At 39.4% G+C, this 24,614-nt stretch overlaps 1 protein-coding gene across 1 annotated transcript in view; it reads left to right on the top strand.

Moving 5' to 3' along the window:
• Nucleotides 1–23,342, top strand: part of SMURF2 (SMAD specific E3 ubiquitin protein ligase 2) — a 58,731-nt gene extending 35,389 nt beyond the window's left edge. The window contains exons 6-19 of the mRNA XM_034067789.1: nt 2,956–3,040; nt 4,721–4,804; nt 5,964–6,166; nt 6,340–6,424; nt 8,640–8,798; nt 12,869–13,079; nt 14,447–14,550; nt 14,786–14,900; nt 15,349–15,527; nt 15,962–16,099; nt 16,316–16,436; nt 17,818–18,019; nt 19,437–19,512; nt 19,781–23,342. Of these exons, the coding sequence (XP_033923680.1) occupies nt 2,956–3,040; nt 4,721–4,804; nt 5,964–6,166; nt 6,340–6,424; nt 8,640–8,798; nt 12,869–13,079; nt 14,447–14,550; nt 14,786–14,900; nt 15,349–15,527; nt 15,962–16,099; nt 16,316–16,436; nt 17,818–18,019; nt 19,437–19,512; nt 19,781–19,880 (1,862 nt within the window). The 3' untranslated portion in view covers nt 19,881–23,342. The remainder of the gene's footprint in view (nt 1–2,955; nt 3,041–4,720; nt 4,805–5,963; nt 6,167–6,339; nt 6,425–8,639; nt 8,799–12,868; nt 13,080–14,446; nt 14,551–14,785; nt 14,901–15,348; nt 15,528–15,961; nt 16,100–16,315; nt 16,437–17,817; nt 18,020–19,436; nt 19,513–19,780) is intronic.
• Nucleotides 23,343–24,614: the final 1,272 nt, after the last annotated feature.

The following is a 24,614-nucleotide window of genomic DNA, read 5'->3' as shown; positions in this document are numbered from 1 at the left end:
CTTAAATAACTTAAGAATTTAAAAGAAGCTGGCAAACTGAAAACCAAGGATCCACAAACAGCTTCATAAGCACTCTGTTTGGTGCATTGTAAGTTGTTTCAGAAGGCGGCTTAGGAAGTAAAAGGAATAACAAATATAGCTGATCAGGATGAGGAGGTCTTTCTTTTTATTACAAGATGTTAATGAGAATATTTGGACGTGGGGAGGGGAAGAAAAGTGAATTTGTGTGCTCAGCTTTATGTGCAGTTCCTAGTTGGAATAATATCCAAGCAGCATTTTTGTTTTGTCAGCCAGGGAAACTGTTGAAATACCAGTCAGCAAATAAGGGTTTCAGTGCATTCGTTTGCTGTCCTCGATATGTTCTCTTGAGTAATACCTACGACTTGACCTCTTATGTTGCTTGAACCATCTGTCTAGCATCTGATCTTCAAGTGTTACATTAAGATAAGTTAGGTGGCACAGGAGAGTCAAATGATGGTAAAATTGTGGAATCCAAAGTGCATTGCTGACACTTCAGACTGTTCTTGGATATTAAACTTTCCATGTTTGCTTGCACAGAAGAGTAAAGGATAAAACAGTCATTTTTCTAGAGTGCTTATGTTGTAGGTTTGGTTGTTTCTTGGTTTTTCTTCAGTGTACCAGTCCCCTGCTCATGGTACAATCCTGTTTGTGGAGTTCCTTTTAAGAGGAGCTTGTTCAAGGTCTGCTCCAGCAGAAGAGATCCACTGCCCACAGCAGCCCTTCAGACATGACACTGCAGGGACTGTACCCTCACACCATGACATGCTCTCATGCTGCCCTCCAGAGTATGCAACATGCATCCTTGTCATCATGGCTTGAGGATGCTGGTGTTAATTAAACAAGCAAAAGAAACCCCAGAAACACCCCAGATCAGAAAGGTCTCCAAGCTACTGGGGCACCAGATGGGAAGCCTGGGGCAAATACAGAGCAGTGTGGGCATGGCAGATACACTTCAGTTTGTCAGAGATAACTAGTCAACAGTGCAGGTATAAACTAGACTGACCAGTTGGCTTAACCTGATGTGATCCTGAGAAGTGGTGTAGCCACAGCAGCATCAGCTCTGTTGGCATGCTGCTGGGGCTGTCCCTCATTAGCAGGAGCTGCTGGATTGTGTTGTACCCAGCTTACAGTAGAGGCTGAAAACAGATCTGTATGTTCTGCTTTCTGGGGTTACTATTAGAAAAGTCAGGTTTCCTCAGTCATGGCTGTGATTTAATTTAATGCATCCTTGGTAAGATTCTGGAGATTCCTGTCTCTTTTTAGATTTTTGCTATTAATCTCTATATTTTAATCTTTCTTCGCTAGTGCAGTGTTGTTGGATGGGTGAATGAGCCTGAATAAAACTAGATAATTCCACTGCAGTAGTTACATAGTGGAGAAATCTTGGTGAAAAGTAAGCAAGAAGATAGAATAAGTAGAAACATACTCTCAGTCCTTCTGATGATGATAAACTGGCTGTGGAAGATTGGAAAACAATATTAAAATGTAATTGATACCTTCAGCAGATGATAACCTTACAGCTCAAGTGCACAGTGGGTATGCCTTTTTAACTTGGGTCAGGGAGCAAGGGGAGCTTCATCTTAAATACCTGGGGTTCTCTTCAAAGGGGCAAAGAAAAGGGGGTGCTTGTGAGTAGTAGATGCAGAGGGCACCTGAACAGTGTCTTAATCTTGCAGCTCTCTTCTGTGCCACCATTCTATTTCTGATGTGGTGGTGCAGAAGGAAGATGAGCCCTTACTCATTACAGAATGGAGCCATACACAAATATTGGTCCTTACATAGCTTTGTGATGTTAATCTTCATGGAAGACCAGGAGTTAATACTGATAAGGAATAAGGCAAACAGGTACTGCAGGACTTCCTGGGTTGCTCTGTTGAAGGGCCAAAATCCAAAGCTTCAAAACATGTTGTTGTCGAACATTTGGACCCTGGCAAAAACTGCCAGTACTACTACAGCTTTTAAACTGTGGTCTTGGCAAAAGCTGTGATTGTGTCTAGGGTTAAGGTCTGTGGGTTTATTTCACTGCATACATAAATAGGACTTGAAGACAGTTGTCCAGAGCTGCAGAAATGCCACCCCAAGAAGTGTGTGCCACGGCACGTAGTTAGCTTTTTAAGCAATTGTTTTATTGTTAAAGGCAAAACAGAACATCAAAAAAACCCCAACAAGCCCACAGGGACACAACTGTCATAAACTATCAGATTGGACACTTGCAAATTATGATACTGGGAACAAAAGCTGCCTAAAATGAAATCACTGATTTCATAATTGTAGTACAACAGCTTCAGGCATAAATATCTTTTCCAATGAAACATGTAAAAGATAAAAATGAAATTTAAAAAGCAGTAATACAGTTTTGCTGAGGGCACTAAAGGCTTTTCAGGCTGCTGAGAACTGCTTTGTGTGAGAGTTGCATTTGACTTCTTACCACCAGTATTTCAAAGTAGTCAATAAATGAGATGTGTAGTGTTTCTAGCAGTTAAATTTTGCCTGGTTTTATATGTGTACATGTGTGTGTTGAATGCCATGTTCACAGAAAATGTGTAAGGAGGAGTCAAAACCAGACAGGAATTTCTTTGTTTAGCTCTTTCTCTTAGCAGTTCTCCTGTTAGCAGTGGCAGTAGCACTGTCCCAGTCACCCTGCTGCTGCCAGATGAGTGTCACACTCTGTCTCGTGTAGACAAAAGTTAATGACAGCATCAGAGAGAACTTCCTTTTTCTGCCTTACCTTGTGTTCATATTCTTGAAGTAAGATGTAGAGAATTACATGTATGAAAACATACACCCTGTGTAACTCTTTGATTTGTGGGAAGGAAAAAATATCCAGAACATGGCTCAGCTTTGTCCTCTAAAATGTACCATTTCTCTTGCAAATATAACTGCAGTTTACATTCACATGTCATATAATTAATAATTATTTTATTATATTTATAGTAAGTCTTCAGTCCAGAGACCGAATAGGCACAGGAGGACAAGTGGTGGATTGCAGCCGGTTATTCGACAATGATTTACCGGATGGGTAAGCTGACATCACTGTGATGTAAATGCAGACACAGCTCATGCAACAGACTACTGCAGGAGTGAGAAGTCAGTGTACAAATAGGTTAATTTACCTTTATTCTTGTACTCAGAGTTCTGCAGTTTTGGATTCAAAACTGTTCAGCCTGGAGAAGAGAAGGCTGCTTGGAGACCTCATAGCAGCCTTCCAGTATCTGAAGGGGGCCTACAGGGATGCTGGGGAGGGACTATTCATTAGGGACTGTAGTGATAGGACAAGGGGTAATGGGTTGAAACTTGAGCAGCGGAGGTTTAGATTGGATATAAGGAAGAAATTCTTTACTGTTAGGGTGCTGAGGCACTGGAATGGGTTGCCCAGGGAGGTTGTGAATGCTCCATCCCTGGCAGTGTTCAAGGCCAGGTTGGATGAAGCCTTGGGTGATATGGTTTAGTGTGAGGTGTCCCTGCCCATGGCAGGGGGGTTGGAACTGGATGGTCTTAAGGTCCTTTCCAACCCTAACTTTCTATGATTCTATGATTTAGGAGCAGGAGATAAGCCAGCTGGGATACACAGAGTAGTTAATAATACAACCCTTGCATTGTCTCTTCTTGGAAAAGGAAGGTGGCATATATGAGTAAATTCATTACAAAGATACTTTTCTAAGAAAACATATGTCAAATTCTAGAACTGCTAAACTAATACAGTGTTAAATCACAGCAGACTGACTTCCTCCATGCAGTGGTTTTATGGCAAGGTAGGAGCTTGGTTACTTTCTACAGTGCTGTGCAGAAGTACACATAATTATAAAAATGCATCACTTTTTCTTCTGTGCAAATTAGAGTGAAGCAAACACAGTTGGAAACTGCAGTGGAGCCTGAGTTCTTGCTGTATTTACCTGCCAGATGCTGGGTTTAGGATTTTGGTTTGTCCCTGTGAGAGTTAATGACATCATTAACACCTAAACCAGTTTTGTGTATACAGAAGAATGTTCTGTTTTAGGTTCTAGTGCTGTCATCAGCTTTTTCAGAGCAAACACAGACTTTCTGAGTGTGATTCTTGGCAGGTAAAGACAGGAGAAACTGATTCTTCAGATTATGAATTTCGAAATACAAATTACCATGTTAAGTCCTAAACAGCATTCTGTTGTTAATTGGGAGTCTGAAGAAGTCAGAAACACTTTTGACAATGCTTTTACATTTTCACTTCAGAACTTCCCTTGTATAAATATTGCTTACTTATTTGTGTAACTGCAAAACTAGCTGAATAGCCTGATGTCATTTGGAGTGCTAAAGTAATAATAATTAAAAAGTCATGTTATTTGGTGTCTTTTTAATGAAAGCCAGTAGTTCCTGAAGATGCTATGAAAGCAATTCTTAGATTGGTGGCCAGAAGAGGTTAAATGCATTATTAAATATGATATTTTCAAGAAGTTTCTTTATGTGGCTGTTGGGATTTAATTAGAATTCAAATAGTTATTGAACACAAAGGTGTGATATTGTTAATGATATGCCTGGTTCCAAGGGAAGAACGTGTAAAATCAATTCTGAGTTAACTTTCAGTTGTTTCCTGTTGCCTCGTTCAGCTAACACGATTCATAATAGTGTAAGTCTTCCTGAGCTGGCATTTATGTTGGAAACATTTTGTGCCCTGGTTTCCTGGAAATACCACTCACTGCCTTATCTCTCCATGTCTGAACTCTAGGTGGGAGGAACGGAGGACTGCTTCTGGAAGGATCCAGTATTTAAATCATATTACACGAACAACTCAGTGGGAGCGACCAACACGGTAAGAAATTGGTTAGGAGACTGTGCATATGATGAGGTTTGTATGCTGAGCAGGAGTGCTGAGCACAAGCCGTTCTACGTGGCTCTAACACAGGGGTATTCAGTGTTCCTCTGAGTCACTCCACAAATGCAGTATGCTTTTCTTGTCTAACATCCTGCTCCTTCAGTCTGCCTAATATTAAACTTGAAAGAATTGTTCTGATTAGATTTTTTTCCACCCCAAATACTAGCATCTTTGTTTTCTTGTTGAGCTGCTATGGTAGAACTCTCTAAGTACAGACACTGAAAGGGATGAGAAGAGATCAAGAACAGCTGACAGGCATTGTCTATGTACATGCTATGACTATGTAATCCAGAACTTTTAAAGCTGATTGTTACAGAGCATGTTTTGAAATCATTACAATCACCTTTTCTAATAACTGTGTTGTGAAACTGTTCCCTAAACCAGCTTTGCTGTTACCTGAACTGTAGACACTGTCATGGCATATTTCTCAGTCTTCTGCAGACTGTCTGTGCCTGCAGACTGTCTCTTCCATCCTCAATAAATATTATTCCAGTCTCTGTAAGGATGTATTTGACTTAATGTGTGCCATTAACACTGCCAGCTCTGATATGTTTTTGTAAGTGAGCAAAGGTACTGAACAGCTTTGTAACTTCTTTATCCGTAGTTTTTGTGGTGTGTTAAAGTACCCATTCTAAGCTCTAGGCACGTTTACAGTAGAGAAACAAATACAAAATATATAATTTGTTTCAGGGGTTTCCTCTGTCCTTGCCAGCCTCCCTTTAGCCCCTTCTTAAATCCTTTTGAAAGCAGCATTGAGAATAGGAAACCGCATAATTCAGTATTTCCTCTTGCAGTGGAGCTCTCAAGAGTGACTGTTTTTATCTTACTTAGCCCTTTTTCACAATCCTTGCATAATAACCTTCCTTAAAAATTAGAAGGCAAGACAGGTTTACTGGTTGCTCTGGGATGAACCAGTGAGCACAGAACATAAGCAGAAGCTTTGTGTCCGTTGTTGAGTTATCCTGCTTGACAAGTGAGCTGCTCAGTTCTGCCATCCACAAAGACATCCCAAGAGCCCTAAGGTGAAGCTACTGCAGTGTCTCCCATGTAACCCCATGTGTAGTCAGCAATACATTGCTCACATTTTCCCCCACAGGCCAGCATGTGAATACTCCAGCCCGGGCAGACCTCTGAGCTGCTTTGCAGATGAGAACACTCCGATTACAGGAACCAATGGTGCAACCTGCGGGCAGTCATCAGATCCCCGGCTGGCAGAGAGGAGGGTCAGGTCACAGAGGCACAGGAACTACATGAGCAGGACACACTTGCACACTCCTCCCGATTTACCTGAAGGATATGGTATGCAAATCAATGGTTTGGGTTTTTTTAGTTGTGGGTGTCCCAATAAACTGGGAAAATGGGTTATGTTTTTGTACATAAGATCCTTTCGATCCCTTAGTTTGGGGAGAACAGTCTTTATGAGGTTTTGTATTGCATTTTTGTGTTCTTATTAATTTATCTTGATTTCACAGAGCAAAGGACAACTCAGCAAGGTCAGGTCTATTTTCTGCATACTCAGACTGGTGTTAGCACGTGGCACGATCCAAGAGTACCTCGGTAAGAAATAATGGAAGTATCTTAAAGTGTCAAAAGAGTTTCAGTAGTACTTCCCTCAGAATTTTCTCTGTCTAATATTATATTTCTGACTCTTGGTTCCTAATGTCTTACTTTAACAAGTTATCAAAATAAATTAGTCTTTTCCTCAGTTCTTAAAGATGTTATTTTAATGCAGAGATGGAAAACAGGTATAGTTAACGGATTCAAGATCCTGTATATGAGTTATAACCAAGTCCAGCTTTTAATACTGTGTAAAATAATGAAACAGAAAAAGCAGGATCTGGGCACTCCCAAAAACTTAGATTTATCCAAAAGGCTTCAGTGAGAACTGGATTGGTTTTGGTTTTTAATTCAGGCTTTGGAAGGTAACAAGACCCAGGAAATCAGCATCATGTATTTATGAAGAACAAACTTGGTGACAAATAGACTAGACATATGTGATCGTTTTTGGAGGAGCAGATAAAGGAGAAACCTGGAGAATCTTGCTGATGTCCCTTGTATGTGTAGACACTGTTTGTAGTGAACTACAGTCTCATCATTGAATTAGCTTGAATTCACTTGTTCATGAGAATTATTGTCCCATGTTCAGACTACCAAACAAAGTGTTCAAGGCCAGGTTGGATGGGGCTTGGAGCAGCCTGCTCCAGTGGAAGGTGTCCCTGCCTGTGGCAGGGGGTTGGAACTGGATGAGTTTTAAGATCCTTTGCAACCCAAACCAGTCTATGATTCAATGATACAATTCTATTTATGCCATGCACATGTGTACTTATTGTACGTGATTGTACACATGATTATTTCTAATGTATTTATAGAAGCATAATGAAAATTACTTTATCAGTTGCTGGTGATAATTCCCATGGAAATGGTCATCCTAGGAAGGATAAAGTGCCTTATGCACTGCACTGCATTTTCAAACTATTTGTTTTAATTACTTTTGTGTTACAAGAATATACTTTGCTTTGATGCGTTATCTGTATACATGAGGGTGTGATCCCGCTGGCCGTTGTGCATTAGGAAGCTAAGACTTGTCTGTTATACAAAGCTAGAAACTAGATTTCTCTAAAATATATATTTATTTACTTTAAGATCTAATCCTTAAGTTTCTGGTGTACTGGTGTTGTATGAAACCTAAGTCAGCATTGCTCTTAGGTGTGGCAGCAGAAACTTGCACAACTGTGTCTCAGAACAAAATCTGCCTCTCGCATGAGGATGGAGTTTATGTCATTTCTAAGGAAAATGTATTTTTATGCTAATACCACAGTAATTTAATAAATGTAAGCCCTCCAGTTCAGCAACAGTGTGTGTATGGGTAATAGCAGCACAAGTTCAGTCCCAGAGCCTGCTATTTCCATTAGTGGCTTCTCAGCTTTTTGAGTCTCTGCAGATGCATCTTTTTAAGCCATTCTATCCCTCAGCTCTTTCCTCCCCTCAACTCTCACAATGTGAGATCTGGGGACTGAACACTGGTAAAGGAACTGCCCTTGACAGAGTGAAGTATCTCAGGTGTGAATTGTAGATGTGAAAAATCATGTATGCAAAAGAACATTTTTAAAGAGCAGTGTTTGCTTTCAGAGAACCTCTGGAATGAATCTGCCTCTTCCTAATATCAGCTCAGTTTCTTGAGCCCAACTATCCCTGCATTGCTCAGTACAGAGCTTGAGTCATCCTTCAGCTGTTTTAGTTGAAATATTTTGTTAGCTGTTTGCTTCCCACCAGCACTTGGGGTTTTGGGGCAAAACCGCCTGTGCCATACAGACATATCCTATGCGTAACTCTTCATGGAAAGTGTAACTCCTCAGAAGTATAGTTTTGTTTTGCAGGAGTTTATAAAGTGTGATTCAGAGTTCCTTACATGACTAATGTTGTTTTTAAAGTGTTTTCTGTCAGAATTGCTGTAGAACTGCAATTCCATTCTGGCAAATAACGGCAAGGGCCTTTATTTTCATTTTAAGCCTGTATTAATCGAACATCTGAAGTTAGTCTGTAAAAAGGAAGGTTATTTGATAAGAACTTCCCCCCCCACTGCATGTGTTCTGGGGTGTGTGTTTTCTCTTTGGTGGGCTTGCACCTTGGGAGTAGAGATTCCAGCTGAACAGATCAAGTTCCTGAAACAATACGTTTTCTCAGACTTCATGGAATTGTTCTGTTACATTTATGCTTGTTTGGCTCCGAGGCCAATGCTGAGGTATTTTTCATTTTATATTTGTTTTCATAGGGATCTTAGCAACATCAATTGTGAAGAGCTTGGTCCACTGCCTCCTGGATGGGAGATCCGAAATACAGCAACAGGGAGAGTTTATTTTGTTGACCATAACAACAGGACAACGCAGTTTACAGATCCACGGTTATCTGCTAACTTGCATTTAGTCTTAAAGTAAGTTTAAAGTCTCCAGCGCATGTCGAGTGTAATAGAGGAAAGAGGGTGACTCTTGAGGGCTGCTGGATTTTATATCAAGACATATGCTGCCTTTAAATATGTGGTATTTAAAGTGTAGTATCAGGGTTCTTTAATAAACTATGAACTTACTCTGTTACATAACAAAGAAGACAGGCTCGATTGGTCTTGGAAGTGGGGGGAGCAAACCTCTAGCAGCATTTAGGCAGGAATTTGGCTATTGTGATGCTGGAGTTGGGGACAGCAAGTGCGAGAGAGGCAATTTCTTTTCAGTTCTTTATACTTTGTATTACTTTTAGTTATGGGGAACTTGTTTTACAGTATGAGGTTGCATTCATTAGCCAGTGGTGTGAAGTACTGACAAGTTAGGCAAGCATGCACAAGTACCCAACTGTTCTCCTGGAATAAAGGAGAAATAATTCAGTTCCTTCCTGCAGTTTTAGAGTAAGACCAATTGAGATGTTCTCAGAATAAAACTCCAATAATTTAACTCTGATATTGAACAAAATGAATAAAATAAAATACTTTGCCTTTTGATATCACATTTTTATACTGCCTGTCTAAAAAGGGGAAACTGAGAAGAATTCTGGCTCTTGTTTTTATTCCCTTGGCACTCATTTCACTCGGGGATATTTTCTACTAAAAATGGAAACCGAAAGGCAAACAAATATTTCTTTTTGCCTAGACGTGGCTATCGCTTTGTCCAGGCTGTTTGGGAGCTTGACTCTATTGTTTCTCCTAACACCTTTTAATACTCTTGGGAAACACCTGTAAAGTATTGAGTAGGTGTTAAGTGGGAGAAACAATGAAGAGTTGCTTAGGTAGAAAGCCATGCAGCCCTGGGCAAGGAGTAAGTAGGAGCAATAGTCCTTTTGAGGAAGTGAGTCATTGGAAGAAAAGCTGAAGGAAATAATGGGAACAAGCACTGAAAAGACAAAACCACAGAATGGAAAGCAATATCCAGGAGGTCAACATATCTTTTGTGTAATACATAAAAGCTGGCTAGACTTTGTCTGCCCAATATACACTTGAATTTAACACCCCAAGAAGAGAGTCTAAATAGTGACAAATATGTATTTTGTTTAGATAAATCATTAGTTATAAACTGTGTACAGTACAGGACTTAAGTAAGCTCTCCTTGTCCAGACACTTCTAGTTCTTTTATTTATTATTAGAAATAATAGTTTTCTAATTTTGTCTGTATTTAGATTGGTAGTTTCAAGTGAACATGATCTTGGAAAAAAAAACCCTTGCTGGTGGAGGAGCATGTTCATGTTTGAAACACAGGGAAGTTCATCAAATTAATTCGGCTTTAGTTATTTTACCCAAAGAAAAACTTTAGACCCTCTTAGCTACAAAGGTGCAATTCCTAAACTGTAGCAAATTGAGTTTATATATTTGAATAACTGTCCTTCACAGATTGGTGTCTTCTTAAATGGCAGTAGGGTCATAGTGGCTAGTTTTACATGTATTGTGGAGGACAAATCCATAGCTGGCTTTGTTATCTGTAAAATCCAATTGGACTTTCAAGTTCCAGAATCACAAAACCATCCTTGCATTTCCTTAAAGTACTGCTCCAGTGTGCTGAAGATTTGTACATCTGTCTTTCATTAGGGAAGGGCTTCAGAAATTCAACCAACAGTGTCATCAGTAAAGCCTGCTTCCTGATCCATCTTTTCTGGTGTCTGTTCTTTCACTGCACCAAACGGGATACGTGGAAGCTTCACCCACCACCCCCTTAAACCCACCTCCTTATCTGTTCTTTCAGAAAGAGAAAACCAGTTTGATTTAGGCCCCTCATTCTGTAAATGAACAGATAAATAAGTTTAGTGTTTGGGTGGGATAGTGGTTGAGGTTCAAAGGCATAATAAAACGTTCATTCAGTGATACTGGCTTTTCCATGGAGCTGGGTAAAGCAGTTTGTTTCTCCAGTGATAACATTATAAGTTATGAAAACAATCAAATTATTACCCAGTTCTGTTTAAAATATTAGCCAAGAGTTTGTGATAGGTTTTGATGGTTATGGCACCTGAAAAGTACTTCGCTACTTCCTTAAAGCACTGTACAGAGTGGAGTGGAATCATTCAGCTGTGAAAACAAGCTAAGAAATTAGATTTAATCACTCTTAAGCACTGCAGATAGTTTTGCTAATGCTGCACTGATTATTTTTAGTTTAATATGGAGGAAGGCATTTTATTTCTGTCCTTCTAGTACTGCCCTGTTTACATTTTCTTTAAGCTTTATGTTTTGGGGACTGTGCCTTTTTTACCCTTAAAGGTAATATGAACGTGTGCACCTTCCCTGGTAGACATATGCAGGGACTATTTTCACGTGCTTATTGTTGTGGAATTTGAATGTTCAGAAGATAAAACAATTATTTTTGCTTTAATTTGTATATCAAGTGGATACTTTAAGTGAATTTTATATTTCATGCTAATCACAAGTGAAAAGAAATTGCTGTGCATGTAGCACAAGTGACACAGAGCCCTATTCTGGAACCACATCGAGTGTGTGTCTCTAGATTATTAAAATGACTTCGTTTCTCAGGAATGACTTAAAATAACTGTAGTTTATTGTAAGACCAATGTGGTCAGCTTGCAAGTAACGTTCAGGTATCCTTGTTTTGGGCTTGCTTTTAGTTATTTTTTAATTAGAGAAGCAAACGAGAAGACACTATGAAACTAACAACATTGTTTAAGCTAACTTCTGAAGTCCTGCATCCTAGGACACAGTAACCAAATAGGATTTCTGTACATTATTTCTTCTTTAAAGACCAGTAGTAAAGAGGTATTGTTAATCTTCAGCTTTGAGCTGTTGCTGAAGTGATGTACAGTGTATGCCATTGCAGGGGTTTCTAAATATTAGGCTTGTAAGACCACTGGTGAAGATTTCCTGGTCCTCTGGTTTAGTTTCCTTTCAGGGTGGTTTGTGCAAAATTGCTTTAAATAGAAGGTTTGCAAATAAGGGAATAGCTGTTCAGAACCACAGCAAGCTGACAACACCCCCACCCCTTTTTAATTGCCAATTCTGAATGTCCCTGTGGGGAAAGCCTGCTGGAGGTGAGTTTTGGTTGGCCAGGAGAGCTTTCTGGTAGACCTGGTTTCAAAGCAGACAATAGCCTGAGATGTTAACATACATTAAAACTGTGCTCACTTCCATATTTTCGGTCTTTGTAGAAAAAAACAATTTATTAACATTCCACTGGAAAACATTCTGTATTGTAACCTTTCTTATTTATCCAGTAAACTCAGGGTATTCTGGTGTGTTCCACAGGGAGATACTCCTCATGGTTTAGGTAAAATACAGCTTTTATCCTGCGGTGTTTGGAAATGCCATACTAAAAAGCTATAAAAATATCCCCAAGAACCAGCACCAGAGGACATCTCTGCAATGCTATTCATTTACTTTTCCTGGTCAGAAGCTAGATTTACAAAATCTCTTAGACTTGCTAGTAAAAGTACTTGTTTATCTGTGCCAATTAGTTACATGTGAACTCCCACATTCCTGTGGTCCAGACTAGGCCAGGTACAAGGGACAAGGTCCTTGCCAAGCTGCCAGTACAAACATCTTTTTGTAAGCTTACTCTTTTTCAGACAAGCCATTTCAAACAGGCCATGGTATTGACTGTAGATTACAGGATGGTGTTTGGCAGATCCCTGGGTTTTAAAATGGAGGAAGGCAAAACATGCAAAGGAAATATGGAAATGGTATCTGAGAAATTCAGAGTCAGCAGCTTAGTAGTAAAATTGTATGGATAATACCTTATTATACAGTGCCGTAACCTTTTACATACTTTGTAGAGTAGTACTAATAGAAATAACAAACCCTAAAACCAACTTGGTAGTTGCCAAGAAAGACAGAAGTGTATGTCTTTGGTCAGGGTAAAATCTCTGAAGTTATTTTCTACTGGGCCCAGATTTTTTTAGTGTAATCACAGTAATAATCATAGTAATTGAAAGTGGTTTAGTTACAAAGACTTAACCTCTAAGAAACATCTGAATAGGGGATGTTTGACTTGACTATCTGCAAACAGCCATGTTTGTTTCTAGCCGCCAGAATCAACTTAAAGACCAGCAGCACCAGCAGCAGCAGCAGGTAGTGTCCCTGTGTCAGCTTCCAGATGAGGCGGAGTGTCTGACTGTGCCCAAGTACAAGCGAGACCTAGTGCAGAAGCTCAAGATCCTGAGGCAAGAGCTGTCACAGCAGCAACCTCAAGCCGGCCATTGTCGTATCGAGGTCTCTAGGGAAGAGATCTTTGAGGTAATTTGAGAATTTGACCCATTTCTTAGCTTTGAGGGTTGTTCATAACCATCTAAAGAAGTCATTCAGTTACATGAAGTCTGGAGTTAATGCTGGAGTTTTACCAGTGACAAACAAGGAGAGGAAAAGCTTTCCCTGTGCCTGGAAATGTGACTGTGTCAGGACTGAGGAATGAGTTCAAGCATTTCATGTATTTGAAGATACTGTCTCACTTCTTCCTAGAATAGAAGAACTCTAATGTCTGTTACAGAGGGACTATTACAAACAGAAAACTAAACATTTATTAATGATCTTTGATCTATTGTAATTTAAGTAAAATGACTGTTGAATAGCAGTCAGCTTTGGAGTTTGGATTACTTGGCATCTGTCTCAGTTCTGGTTGATTGTTTTAAAGTAAACTCCCCAAATCAGACCAATTTTACACAATTTCTAGGTTTCTGAATGCCAGGGATGTCCACAGTGGGGTATCTGCGTTTTATTTGGTGTCATTATTCAGCAGAATAATCCTGCTGAATTGATTGAACACAGTTATAATACATTGGCTCTTTGTGCAGAACAGTTTGTCCTCTTGAGAACTTTATCACCCATCCCACCCATCCCTGCTGCATTTTCACCCCACCCACAAACTGGATAGTCCTGCTGTGTTGTCACACTTTTTTCAGCCAAGAAAGATTTGTGTTGGTCTCCTCTTTGGAGGCAGTCAAAGCAGTTCATAATCAGCTAAAGACAGAGAGGAAAGGCTGCTCTACAGCAGTGAAAATCATGTTCTTGTTCTGAAAACTGAATCGATTACATTGGGCCCCCAGCACACCTACGTCTTGTGTTCTACAAAGCCAGAGATTGGGGCACCAACACTAAACATAAATGAAAACTAACATATTTTGTTTGATTCCGTTTTTAAAATTAGCATTTGTTTTGCCTCTTTCAGCTTTCTCTTTGCATTTTGGTGAAGTTTTACTGATGGAGGAATAATTGTGTAGACTCACTGGGATGGCATTGATGCCTCTGTTCTAGAAGCTCCACTGTTGGCTTTTCTGATGGCGAAACAAAAGTTTACTGACCCAGATTTTAGCTTTTTGGAAGTAATGTGAGAATGAAGGAGCATGTTCTGATCACTGTGCACCTCTGAAACTTTAACAGGAGGTGCTTCTGCTCATGTACTCACCAGTTTTATTTGACAAGTTCTATCACGGTTATAGAAACCTAAGTAGCAGTCTGTGATTTGCAAAACTGGTTGGTGTCTTGGAAAATGGTATCTTCTTTAACAGTATCCGACTCATAGAGTCTGAGACTCCATTTCTCATAAACAACAGTAGTTTCTTGTCTGTAAATAGAAGTTAATAAAATGAAGTGTTATGTGTTTACAGGAATCCTACAGGCAAGTCATGAAGATGAGGCCAAAAGACCTGTGGAAACGATTAATGATAAAGTTCCGTGGGGAGGAAGGCCTTGATTATGGAGGTGTCGCCAGGTAAACAGTCAGTCCTGTGTCTCTTCCCCTGCACCCCAATCCCATGCTTTGAACCCTAAACGAGCCTTGTATCAGCAAGTAAAAATCATTCACGTTGCAGTCTTAGCATGTTCAGAGAGAACTTCCTCCACATTTGTGTTTAACAGTAAGATTAGAAGAATCATGTGGTTTTGAAAAGACTCAGTGTAAGAATGCATTGCAGAAAGTACACAATGAATTGTTTTTCTTTCTTCAGGGAGTGGCTCTACCTATTGTCACATGAAATGCTGAATCCGTATTATGGTCTCTTCCAATACTCCCGAGATGATATCTATACGCTGCAAATCAACCCGGACTCTGCAGTCAACCCGGTAGGACTGGTGGCATGAGTTCTGTAATGATCATTTTATGACTAGAAATTCAGTACATCTGGAGAGTGTTCTAGGCTTAGGAGCCCAGTTCTCACATTAGTATTGCTAGAGACTGAATTTGTGCAATAATACGATAATTTCTATTTAATAATGATCAAAGAAACTTCTGAAATGTGTTCTTAATTTTCTGTTAAATGTCAGTTTATGTTTCCTTTGGGAGAAATGAAGCTTATTTGGATTCTTCTTCTTTGATTCTGGACTAGAAGCAATATCTTCAATGGGTGCATAAAACCAAACAAACCTAAAAGCTCTGGGTATGTTTCCTTGGTTGGTTGGGTTTTTCTTCTCTTTTGTTTTTTCTTTGTATTGAAATTACATTTCATATTCAGTAGCTATAACCTGGAGCTCTTATTTAGCTGAATGGCTCAGTCTCTTCTTTCTGTTCTAGGAACACTTATCCTATTTCCATTTTGTTGGACGGATCATGGGGATGGCTGTGTTTCATGGACACTATATTGACGGGGGCTTCACGTTGCCTTTCTATAAACAGTTGCTAGGGAAGCCAATTACTTTGGATGACATGGAATTGGTTGATCCTGATCTGCATAACAGCTTAGTCTGGATACTGTATGTACTATCTGTTGTGTCCTACAATGTTAGCATTGTGTCTTGATTAACATGTGATAATGTTCCTAAATCTACTTGAAAAGAAATGGAATGTTTTGTCATCTCCTGCTCAGGCCGGTTTAAGAAATGTATTTCTTGCACAATTCAGCTTAACATGCTCAAGGCTTTTGGGGGGGCAGAGGGGAGTTAATAACTTTTGTTTTATTAATTTTGCCTATTATTAACAGTAAAACGTTATTAAAATATAAATTAGAAACTTTGATACTGGTTTAAAGAATATACCATAGTGAAAATGTATGTTCACCTTTTGCTTCCAAGCAGTAATTTGAAATGCTATTGAAAAAACTAAGTTGTGATGTCTGACAGGCAAATTATGGCTGTAATATGTCTGCAGAATGTTTTCACTGAGTCATTTGCTTATTTCTATCCACCAGTGAGAATGATATCACAGGAGTCTTGGACCATACGTTTTGTGTAGAACACAATGCATATGGGGAAATTATTCAGCATGAACTGAAACCCAATGGCAAAAGCATCCCTGTGACAGAGGACAACAAAAAGGAATATGTCAGGTACATTTATGTCTTTCCCAGAGTTTTTTATCTATTTTGAACTTTTACTTATTTGAGGTAATTGCCAGTTTCTGGTTGGTTGGTTTCTAAGTGGTGGTGCAGGGATGGTGTTTGGTTTATTCCTGTCAACAAGGCCATGTTTGGGGGCTGGATAAATTGTTGGGTTTATTGTATTTGAACGCATTTCTCACAAAACCACTTTGCTCTTGCTTGCAGGCTTTATGTAAACTGGCGTTTTTTACGAGGAATTGAAGCTCAGTTTCTGGCTCTACAGAAGGGATTTAATGAAGTAATCCCACAACATCTGCTGAAGACATTTGATGAGAAGGAGTTAGAGGTCAGTCCGCTAATGTTACGTTATGTCGTCAAGTGTAACAATAAAAGCCTGAGGCATTCTTCAGAGACTGAGTAACATGCAGAGTTGGGTCCCCAGTGCTTTAGGGGGCTGCAGGTGCGCTGTTGCAAGACATACAATTAGCATAAGAGGTTACCAGGTCAGGCCATCGCTCAGCCTTGCACTGCAAGCTGCGAGGGTGTTTCTCAGGGTGACATTTCATAGCAACTGCAGAAGTGATAGGAGAGGAGAGCCTCTCTTGTCCCTAGAAACCCAGCTGAACCTGCAGAGAAGTGTGTGCAGTGACCTCCGGGTCTGCAGTGCTGCTCCAGCAGAGGTGGTGGATGTGTTTCTCACAGTGCAGTTCCACAACGCTGAATTCAGTGCTGCCAGGAATGTAATCTGTCAGTGCCTTCCACCTCCCACCGCTCACTCTCCCCCCTTCCAGCACTGCACTGCCTTTGCTGTCAGGCAGCTCTGTAGTTTTGCAGAGCTGAGTTATGCCAGACTAGATTTGCCCTGTAAATACAGCAAGAGGAAGGGTTCTGTCTGGTGCTGTCACTGACAAATGTGCTACATCATGTCAAGATCCAAAGCATCCAAACAATATCCTCTGAAGGCAAATCCTAAACTTGTTAAAGTGGAAATCTGATATATAGTCTGTTAGCTGTGGGGCTGAGGCATTTGCCGTATAAAATGTCCACAAAATGAATTATTCATGATTGCTTCTGCACTAGAATGTCAGTGATTGCTCTTCTTTTATCCTTGATATTCTCATTCAAATACAGTGAACCAGCCATACTGTTAACCCAGAATCATTCTGCAGATGCAAAATAAGAGGAAGGTCCAACGTTCTTAGTAATGAGAAAATGTCTTCATAATTACATCCCTGTTTGAGCTTGAGCTGATCCATTGTGGATTTCCATTTTAGAAATGCTGAAAGCTCTTCATGAGGAAAGAAGTGATTTGTATTAAATGTCTGGTATGACAAGATCAAGGTTACTTTTGGGGTTGAACCAGCCAAACTGTACCTTTAGCTATGCTCCAGAAACAAATACCAAGTTCAAACGGGAACTATGCATGCACTTTCATACTTGAGTAGAATCTGTCCTGCTGCTTTAATTGGCAGGTCAAGGAGTTTTAATATAAAGCTTATGAAATTGATTGTTAAATTTTAATTGAGGCCATTTGAAAAATCATTTTGCACAAAGATAAGATTAAAATAAAGAAGTTATATTGCAGCATTGCTTAAGATGAGTGAGAGGTTATAATTTGCATTTGGTATAAAATGTGTTGATGTTTCAAATGCATCATTCGGCAAACCTCCAGAACCAGTTTTACATTGACCAATAACGAAATATTGAATTACATTTTAAACTTTCAGCTCATCATTTGTGGACTGGGAAAAATCGATGTGAATGACTGGAAGGCAAATACCAGGTTAAAACACTGTACCCCAGACAGCAACATCGTGAAATGGTTCTGGAAAGCTGTGGAGTTCTTTGATGAAGAGAGGAGAGCACGACTGCTCCAGTTCGTGACTGGCTCATCCCGGGTGCCTCTGCAAGGCTTCAAGGCACTACAAGGTAACTGCTATGGAAGCAATTGCAAATGCCTGTACTTGGAAGGAGCAGCAGGACACATCCCAGAAACATTAGCTGCAAAAGAGGCTGGTTGGCTGTAATGACTTTTTAAGGGCATTTTTAATGGTCTGGTGAATAACAATCACAAAGAGTGGGGTTTGTGTGTTTGTCATCACCTTGTCATTCAGCTGTTAATGGCTCTTTTGTTTCAATTATGCCCTTCCTTCTCTGGCAGGAAATTCTGATCAGTGCAGATCTTGGTGCTGTTCTTCTGTTTTTCCTAGAAGCCTGGTTTTTAATTTCAGTCTTTTACAAGTCCTTGTCACCCATACAGCTCTGGGACCAGAACACTTCAATACTGACTGTTTTTGTTGTAAGAGACATAACCAAGGGCAGCCCAGGCATAAAGCAGTCACCTTAATTACTTAACCTGGCTTCTGGACTTCCTGTGGGTCTCAGTTGTAACAGCTCTGTCTGTAACCCATGCTGCTCTGTTAACATGCTGTTAACGATATAGTTACCCTGTTTCACCAGGGGAAACATTGATCATAACCCAGAAGAGTCCATCAGAACACAAATACTATGTATGGTAACACCTGCAACATGTAAAAACCAGTTGCTCTAGAAATCTGTTTCCTCTTAATAATCCCTTCGTTATCAGATAGAAACCATCATTTTCTGTCTCTGTCCTGAGCTCTAAAATGTTCAGGAGCATTGGAAGCTTAGGAATGTTGAGGTTTTTAAGCAAAGTATGGTGATAAGTGTTTGGACTTGTGTCAAACTGTGTACCTGTTTACCCTTGTCAGAACAGTTACAAGTAACATTAACCCCTATTATTGATGTGTGTGCTGTTTACTGTGTGGAGTGAGCTCTTTGGAGAAGGGTAATTGAAGTAATACCAGTTTAATATCATCTGACCTGTAAGTTTGGGTATGGCTTTTCTAGTATAACGTATTTCTGTGGGCAAACAAAGCCTGAACACGAAAGTTGTCAAAGTTGGTATTGTGACTCCTTTATGGAATTTGAATGGAGATGGCTGCTCCTCAAGCCCTGTTATAAAATGGAGACTGATACAGCTGCATACATCTTGTTCTCAAGGAAGGGTGAGAGAAGCTAAATGGAAAACGGTTAGAATTACATGGTGCACTGAGTAAACCAGGTGTTTATTCCTCCTTATCAGTGCTTTGTTGTTGTTTATCTTTCAGTGGTTGCAGTAGCTGCATGGTTACTGTGGGTTGGTGAAGGGGAGGAATCTCTGATAAACATGGCAAGTTTAAGGGGTTTTGCTGCCTGTTGATGATTTCAGGTTCTACCTTCTCTTTTTTTGGTGTGGTTTTAGTTACTTTGATGCTGCACTGCAGCAAAGACATTTCATATTCTACAACACTGTAGCAATAGAGCTCTCTTTCTGGATTTTCAGGTGCTGCAGGCCCACGACTGTTCACAATACACCAGATTGATGCCAGCACTAACAATCTGCCGAAAGCTCACACCTGGTAAGGCTTTTTCAAGGCTCTCTTGTGATCTGTAGATTAAGGCAAATTTGCTGTCTCTATAGATTTCTTTCCTCCCCTCCTTTTCTGACACAATAAGTGCTCTCCATTAGAGTAGTAAAGATGTGAAAAGTAGAGATTGCTTTTATTTAGATGAAGCTCTGTTGGCTGTGCCTAAGTATTGCTTTGCCATTGCTTCCAGTGTAACAGAGCATTCTAGGTGATGCTTTAAGTTGCCAGCAGCTGAGCCTTTCCTGCTGTCTCTCCACAGCTTTAACCGAATAGACATTCCTCCTTATGAAAGCTACGACAAGCTGTATGAGAAGCTGCTAACTGCCATTGAAGAAACATGTGGGTTCGCTGTGGAATGACCCTTCCCAGCCTTACCTGAGACTCTATTTATACTCCTGTCAGCCGGAAAGCCCTTCCCTCAGCCAAGACTCAAGAAATGCTTGAAATACAGGAAAACTTTCCCTTTTCTACACTCGGACACTGGGAGGGAAAGGACAACTTTGGAATTTTTGTTTTTATTTTTAAGTTTTTGGGTTTTTTTTTAATTCAAGAAAATAGGTTCTGTGGTTTCTGCCATAGGATCATTCAGCTGCTATTAAAAACTAATATCTTGAACATACAGAATGCTGACTTTTCCTACATTTCAACAGTTAAGCAGTATTCTATACTTAAAGACTACTACTATTTTTGTAAAAGGTAATCTATTATATTTGCCTACCTGATTTCTATTCTCAGATACCAAGACACAACTTCAGCAGTCGGTACAAGTCACGTTTCAGCCTGTTTTAAATGTATGATACTGAACAGCATCTATACCTGCTATTTTTGGAGAAAAAACCCTATTTTGGATTATTCTAACTTTGCATAAAATTGGCTGAAAGAATCATTACTCTTTTTAATTAAAGCCACTTACATGTTAACTGCATTTTCTTATAGTAAAAACATTATATTCTGCAATGTAAATTCAACGTAAATGTTACCACAGGGGGCTTTTTTATATTTTTCAAGCATGAATTACAAATATGATGTTTTGGGGTCCTATTTATATCACTTGTCAGATTCCTTAAACAAAGTTTCTAGTGTGAGTGACACATGCTGGATCTGGTGCAGGCCTCGTGTTGCCATGTGGGACAGACCTTTTTTAATGAACAGTAGATGTTTTGATTTTTTTAAACCAGAATTTTTCTAACAAGTCTGTCAAGAGGATTTTTTGTGTTGCTTTTGACTTTAAACACTGCGTTCTTCAACGTTTAAAGCATGCTGATGAGGTGGTATTTGACAGCAGGAGCCTGTCAGCAGTTCGCTTCAGAACCCATCCTGTCCAGTCAACCAAAGTTTGTTTGAATGCAGCCAAATTGCATTATATATTTGTTGATGCTAAAGATTTATCAGGTAAAACATGTTGTAATCTTTGTCCAGCTGCTCATGACATGTGGGTTTAAGTTACAACTAAGGAAAAATGATGTTTTAACTGAAATATATGTAATGTGCTTCAGAAAATGAGGTTTTAAAAGCACATAATTTATTGATTGTAGGGATGGAAGTAAGTATATATATGAATTATAACATGGGTTGATCTCTTCAAAGGGGAATAAAATGCACTACCAGTAGAGGGAACTGAACTTTGAAGTTAGTGTGGAAATTCTCAGTTTAGATGTGTATGATCTGCTCATGGTGTATAGATAAATCAGTCTGCTTAAGAGATGGTGGCATTCTCCTCTCAGCGGTGCAAATGTCTGGAGTAAGTAGCGTGGTTTTTTTCCCAATCAGTGTTGTGTTTTTGTAACTTAGGTTACAATTAATCATCAGACCTGCACTATTTTTACACTGCCAATGAGAAGAAAGCCGAGGGTATTGAAAATGCTGAAAGAATGGGATGTAAACAGCTGTTCCATTTTTGCAGTGGAAGTCACACAGTGAACTGGCTAATTTTCTGTCTGTTCTATGGAGCTTGAACTTAATTTTGTTCTGCCAAATCTGACTGCCACAGTGAGTAAACTACTACTGGATGTTGTGTATTGGAATAGCAGGCAATGGACTGCTTTTGTAGAATTGTGGTAAGAGCCAAATCCACATGTTCATTTGATTATTTTATATTTTGTTTTATACAGCTGTTGCTGGAAGGTTTGTTCTAAGAGACTTGCTTCCCATTTGGGGCTGGCTGCAGAGATGAGGCTACTTAGGGATGCAGACGTAAAGCCAAGAAACTTGTTTTGACAGCCAGGTTTGAAATACATCAGACCCCTTTTTATCTTCAAGGGACTCTTGCACTCATGTAAAATGGTTGTACTTTGGCACCTACAGCTGGGGTCCCTTCAGGTAGCACTGTCACCAAAGAAGCTACAACTACATCTTTGGGGTTGCCTGAGAGAGCAAAGGAGGTTGTTGTGCAGCATATTTCTTACTCAGAACTGCTGCTGGTGGTTGGGGACCACTGCTTTAGACACTCCCATGATCTTTACCCACCTCCCAGGAGCCTGCTCCCTGTCAGCCTCCTTAGGCTGGTAAATGTATTGAATGCCTGGTTATGGCCACCCTTATGTCATAAAAGTATTTGTGAGGAGGGAGATGAGCTCTGCAGAATATGGACTCTAGATCAGCTGATGGACACCATTCACTTTCACAGCAGCCTTAGCAGTACATCTGTCTGTTCTACCAAACATTTTGGTTTGGTGTAGGGAATTATTTTTAACTGCCACAGATAAATATTGTAAATTTAATATATTATAGGCAAAACTAGACAAATCTGCATTTGACTTCCATAGCTGACAGATGAGGATGAACATACCAAGAATTTTGAGTGCCTTTCTACCTTCATAATAACTTGAGAGCTTTAAAGCACCTCATCACCTAGTCAGATGTTTATCTGAAAACGTTCAAGGGTTGAACATCCTTTGCAAAATTTATTTTAAGGTCATGTCAGCTACTTTCCCCTCAAAAAGGTGCTAAGCCTAATACAGCATTTTAACCTTGGACTTTCACCCCATGATTAATGTGAATATTTATTTCAATGTGTCCCTCTTACTGGGTTTTACTTTATCCAGTCTTTAGTTGTTTTAGAGAGATGTCACATCATGGTTTTATGCTGTTGCTTTTCATGATGAATGTTTAATTATGAACAGTGACTTTTGTAGATTTCAAATATACAGTTACACAGGTGAGTTTCAGAGGATTTAATTTCTCGGTGTAAAGAGTTTTGTAATGGTGCTTTGTACAGTATGTATTCTAATCTTTTTTTTTCTTTGCACATAGTTTCAGTTTCCCTGAACTGATTTTATTTGTACCAAATTTTTGTGTTGTACTAAAGTCCAGAGCACACAACCTGTTTTTAAATCCTTGTTCAACAACACTACATCTGTATTCAACTTCTGGTGCGTTTAAACTGGCTGCATTGATGGAAGTAAAGCTTTGCTTCTATATCATAAGTATGCATCATACAGCTAAATGTAGCATGCTCTGACTGCTTCAGATTTTAAACAGCACCATATAGTTAACAGGTGCCATTTGTTGTACTTTACACTATATAGTAGGTTTCTGGCTCTGCCTCATCCTCAGAGCTTTGTCTGTAGTTGTAATTAGTTTATACAAGTGTAATTACTCCTCCACAAACTGACAGTTCTTAGTTTATCATTTCCATTGTATTTATTACAGAGTGTTTTAGCATTGGTATCATTGTATTTTCACCCAGCTGTTACATGAGCTTTAACAAAAAAAATCTGTATAAAATGGTTTTTAAGTACTTAATGTATGTACCCATGCAGAAGTTGAGCAATAAATTGTATGCTGTTTGCACTGTCACAGCATCAATGGTTTTAAAAGTTTTAAGTTTTTCTTGTTACATTTTAAAGTAAATAATTAACATAATTTGTAAGTAACTCAGTATTTGTTTCAGAAGAAAATACTTAAAACTTGGTGTTTTGCTGTGTGCTGTTACCTGCAGTAAGGACTGGACTAAGAGTTCTAGTCACGCAGGAAGATCTCACTTTTGGCTTTTATGTAGGACTTTATCTCAGCTTTGGTGAACAGATGCCTCCTCAGCAAAGACTTCAGCAAAGCTAAACCATCTTCCTTAAGGGAAGAAAAAAGGTAAATACATTTTGTAAATATTTGTTGAATTTGATTAACTTAGCTGATAAACATTGTCTCTTAGATAAAGACTTCAACTTGGCTTAGAGCAGCTCCCTGGAAATGGTTGTTAAGAAAGTCTGGGTATGGGTTGCTGGAGGATTCTTGTTGTGTGGGGTTTAACTGCTGCCTGTTTTATTTAATCTGTAAAGGAAACAGCTCCAGCTGCTGAGGACTTTTTTTTTCCTGCTTAGCATTTTTTCATCCAATGCACGAGTCTTAATGCACCAGGTATCTTATGAATTTGTAAGAGACACCATCTCATGGTAAGCTTTAAATATTGTATACATGAGGCAGTTAATTCCAGTCTTTTTATATCACTTCTTGCACCTGCAATTTTAAGCAAGAGCTCTTCATTCTGAAAGTGATCATTTGAAACAAAACTTCACTTGTTTACACATGTGCTGATGTAGTTTTGCAAACCCTGTGTGAAATCCAACAATTGAAAAACCTACATGTATATCCCTGCTGAAACTAATTACAAATGCTGGCCACAGGTCATTCCCAGGGTTCAGTTCTCAGACACTTGTGTTTTACCACTCATTGTTTTCTATTTCAAACTACTTTTTCAATACATGTGGAGCATTCACATAGTACTTCATATTCTTTACCATTAACAAGCCAGCAACACCAAAACTACACACATAGTTTCGTGTAGACTGAATAGCCCTGTATTTAATTTACTGATGCTTAGAGCAGATTTATTGCAGACATTCTCTTAAGTTGTCCTGGCACAGGACAATTGAACCACTGATGTTCTTTTAAAGATCTCCTTGTTCTTTCCAATCCAGTAATTTTTGGCTAATGGAATTAATGTGGCTTTTTAACTCCAGCAGCAATAGAACCACCAGAAACATAGAGGAGGTACAGCATTCAACTGTTCCACTATGATAATTTCACTAAAGCACAACGACTTCATTCCACTTCCTTTGTGGGGAGCCCAACATTAGTTCAGCCTTACTAAGGTA

The sequence above is a fragment of the Melopsittacus undulatus genome, chromosome 11 (genome assembly GCF_012275295.1).
Source record: "Melopsittacus undulatus isolate bMelUnd1 chromosome 11, bMelUnd1.mat.Z, whole genome shotgun sequence".
In the NCBI taxonomy this organism is placed as follows: domain Eukaryota; kingdom Metazoa; phylum Chordata; class Aves; order Psittaciformes; family Psittaculidae; genus Melopsittacus; species Melopsittacus undulatus.
This window is presented reverse-complemented; position numbering and strand designations above follow the sequence as displayed.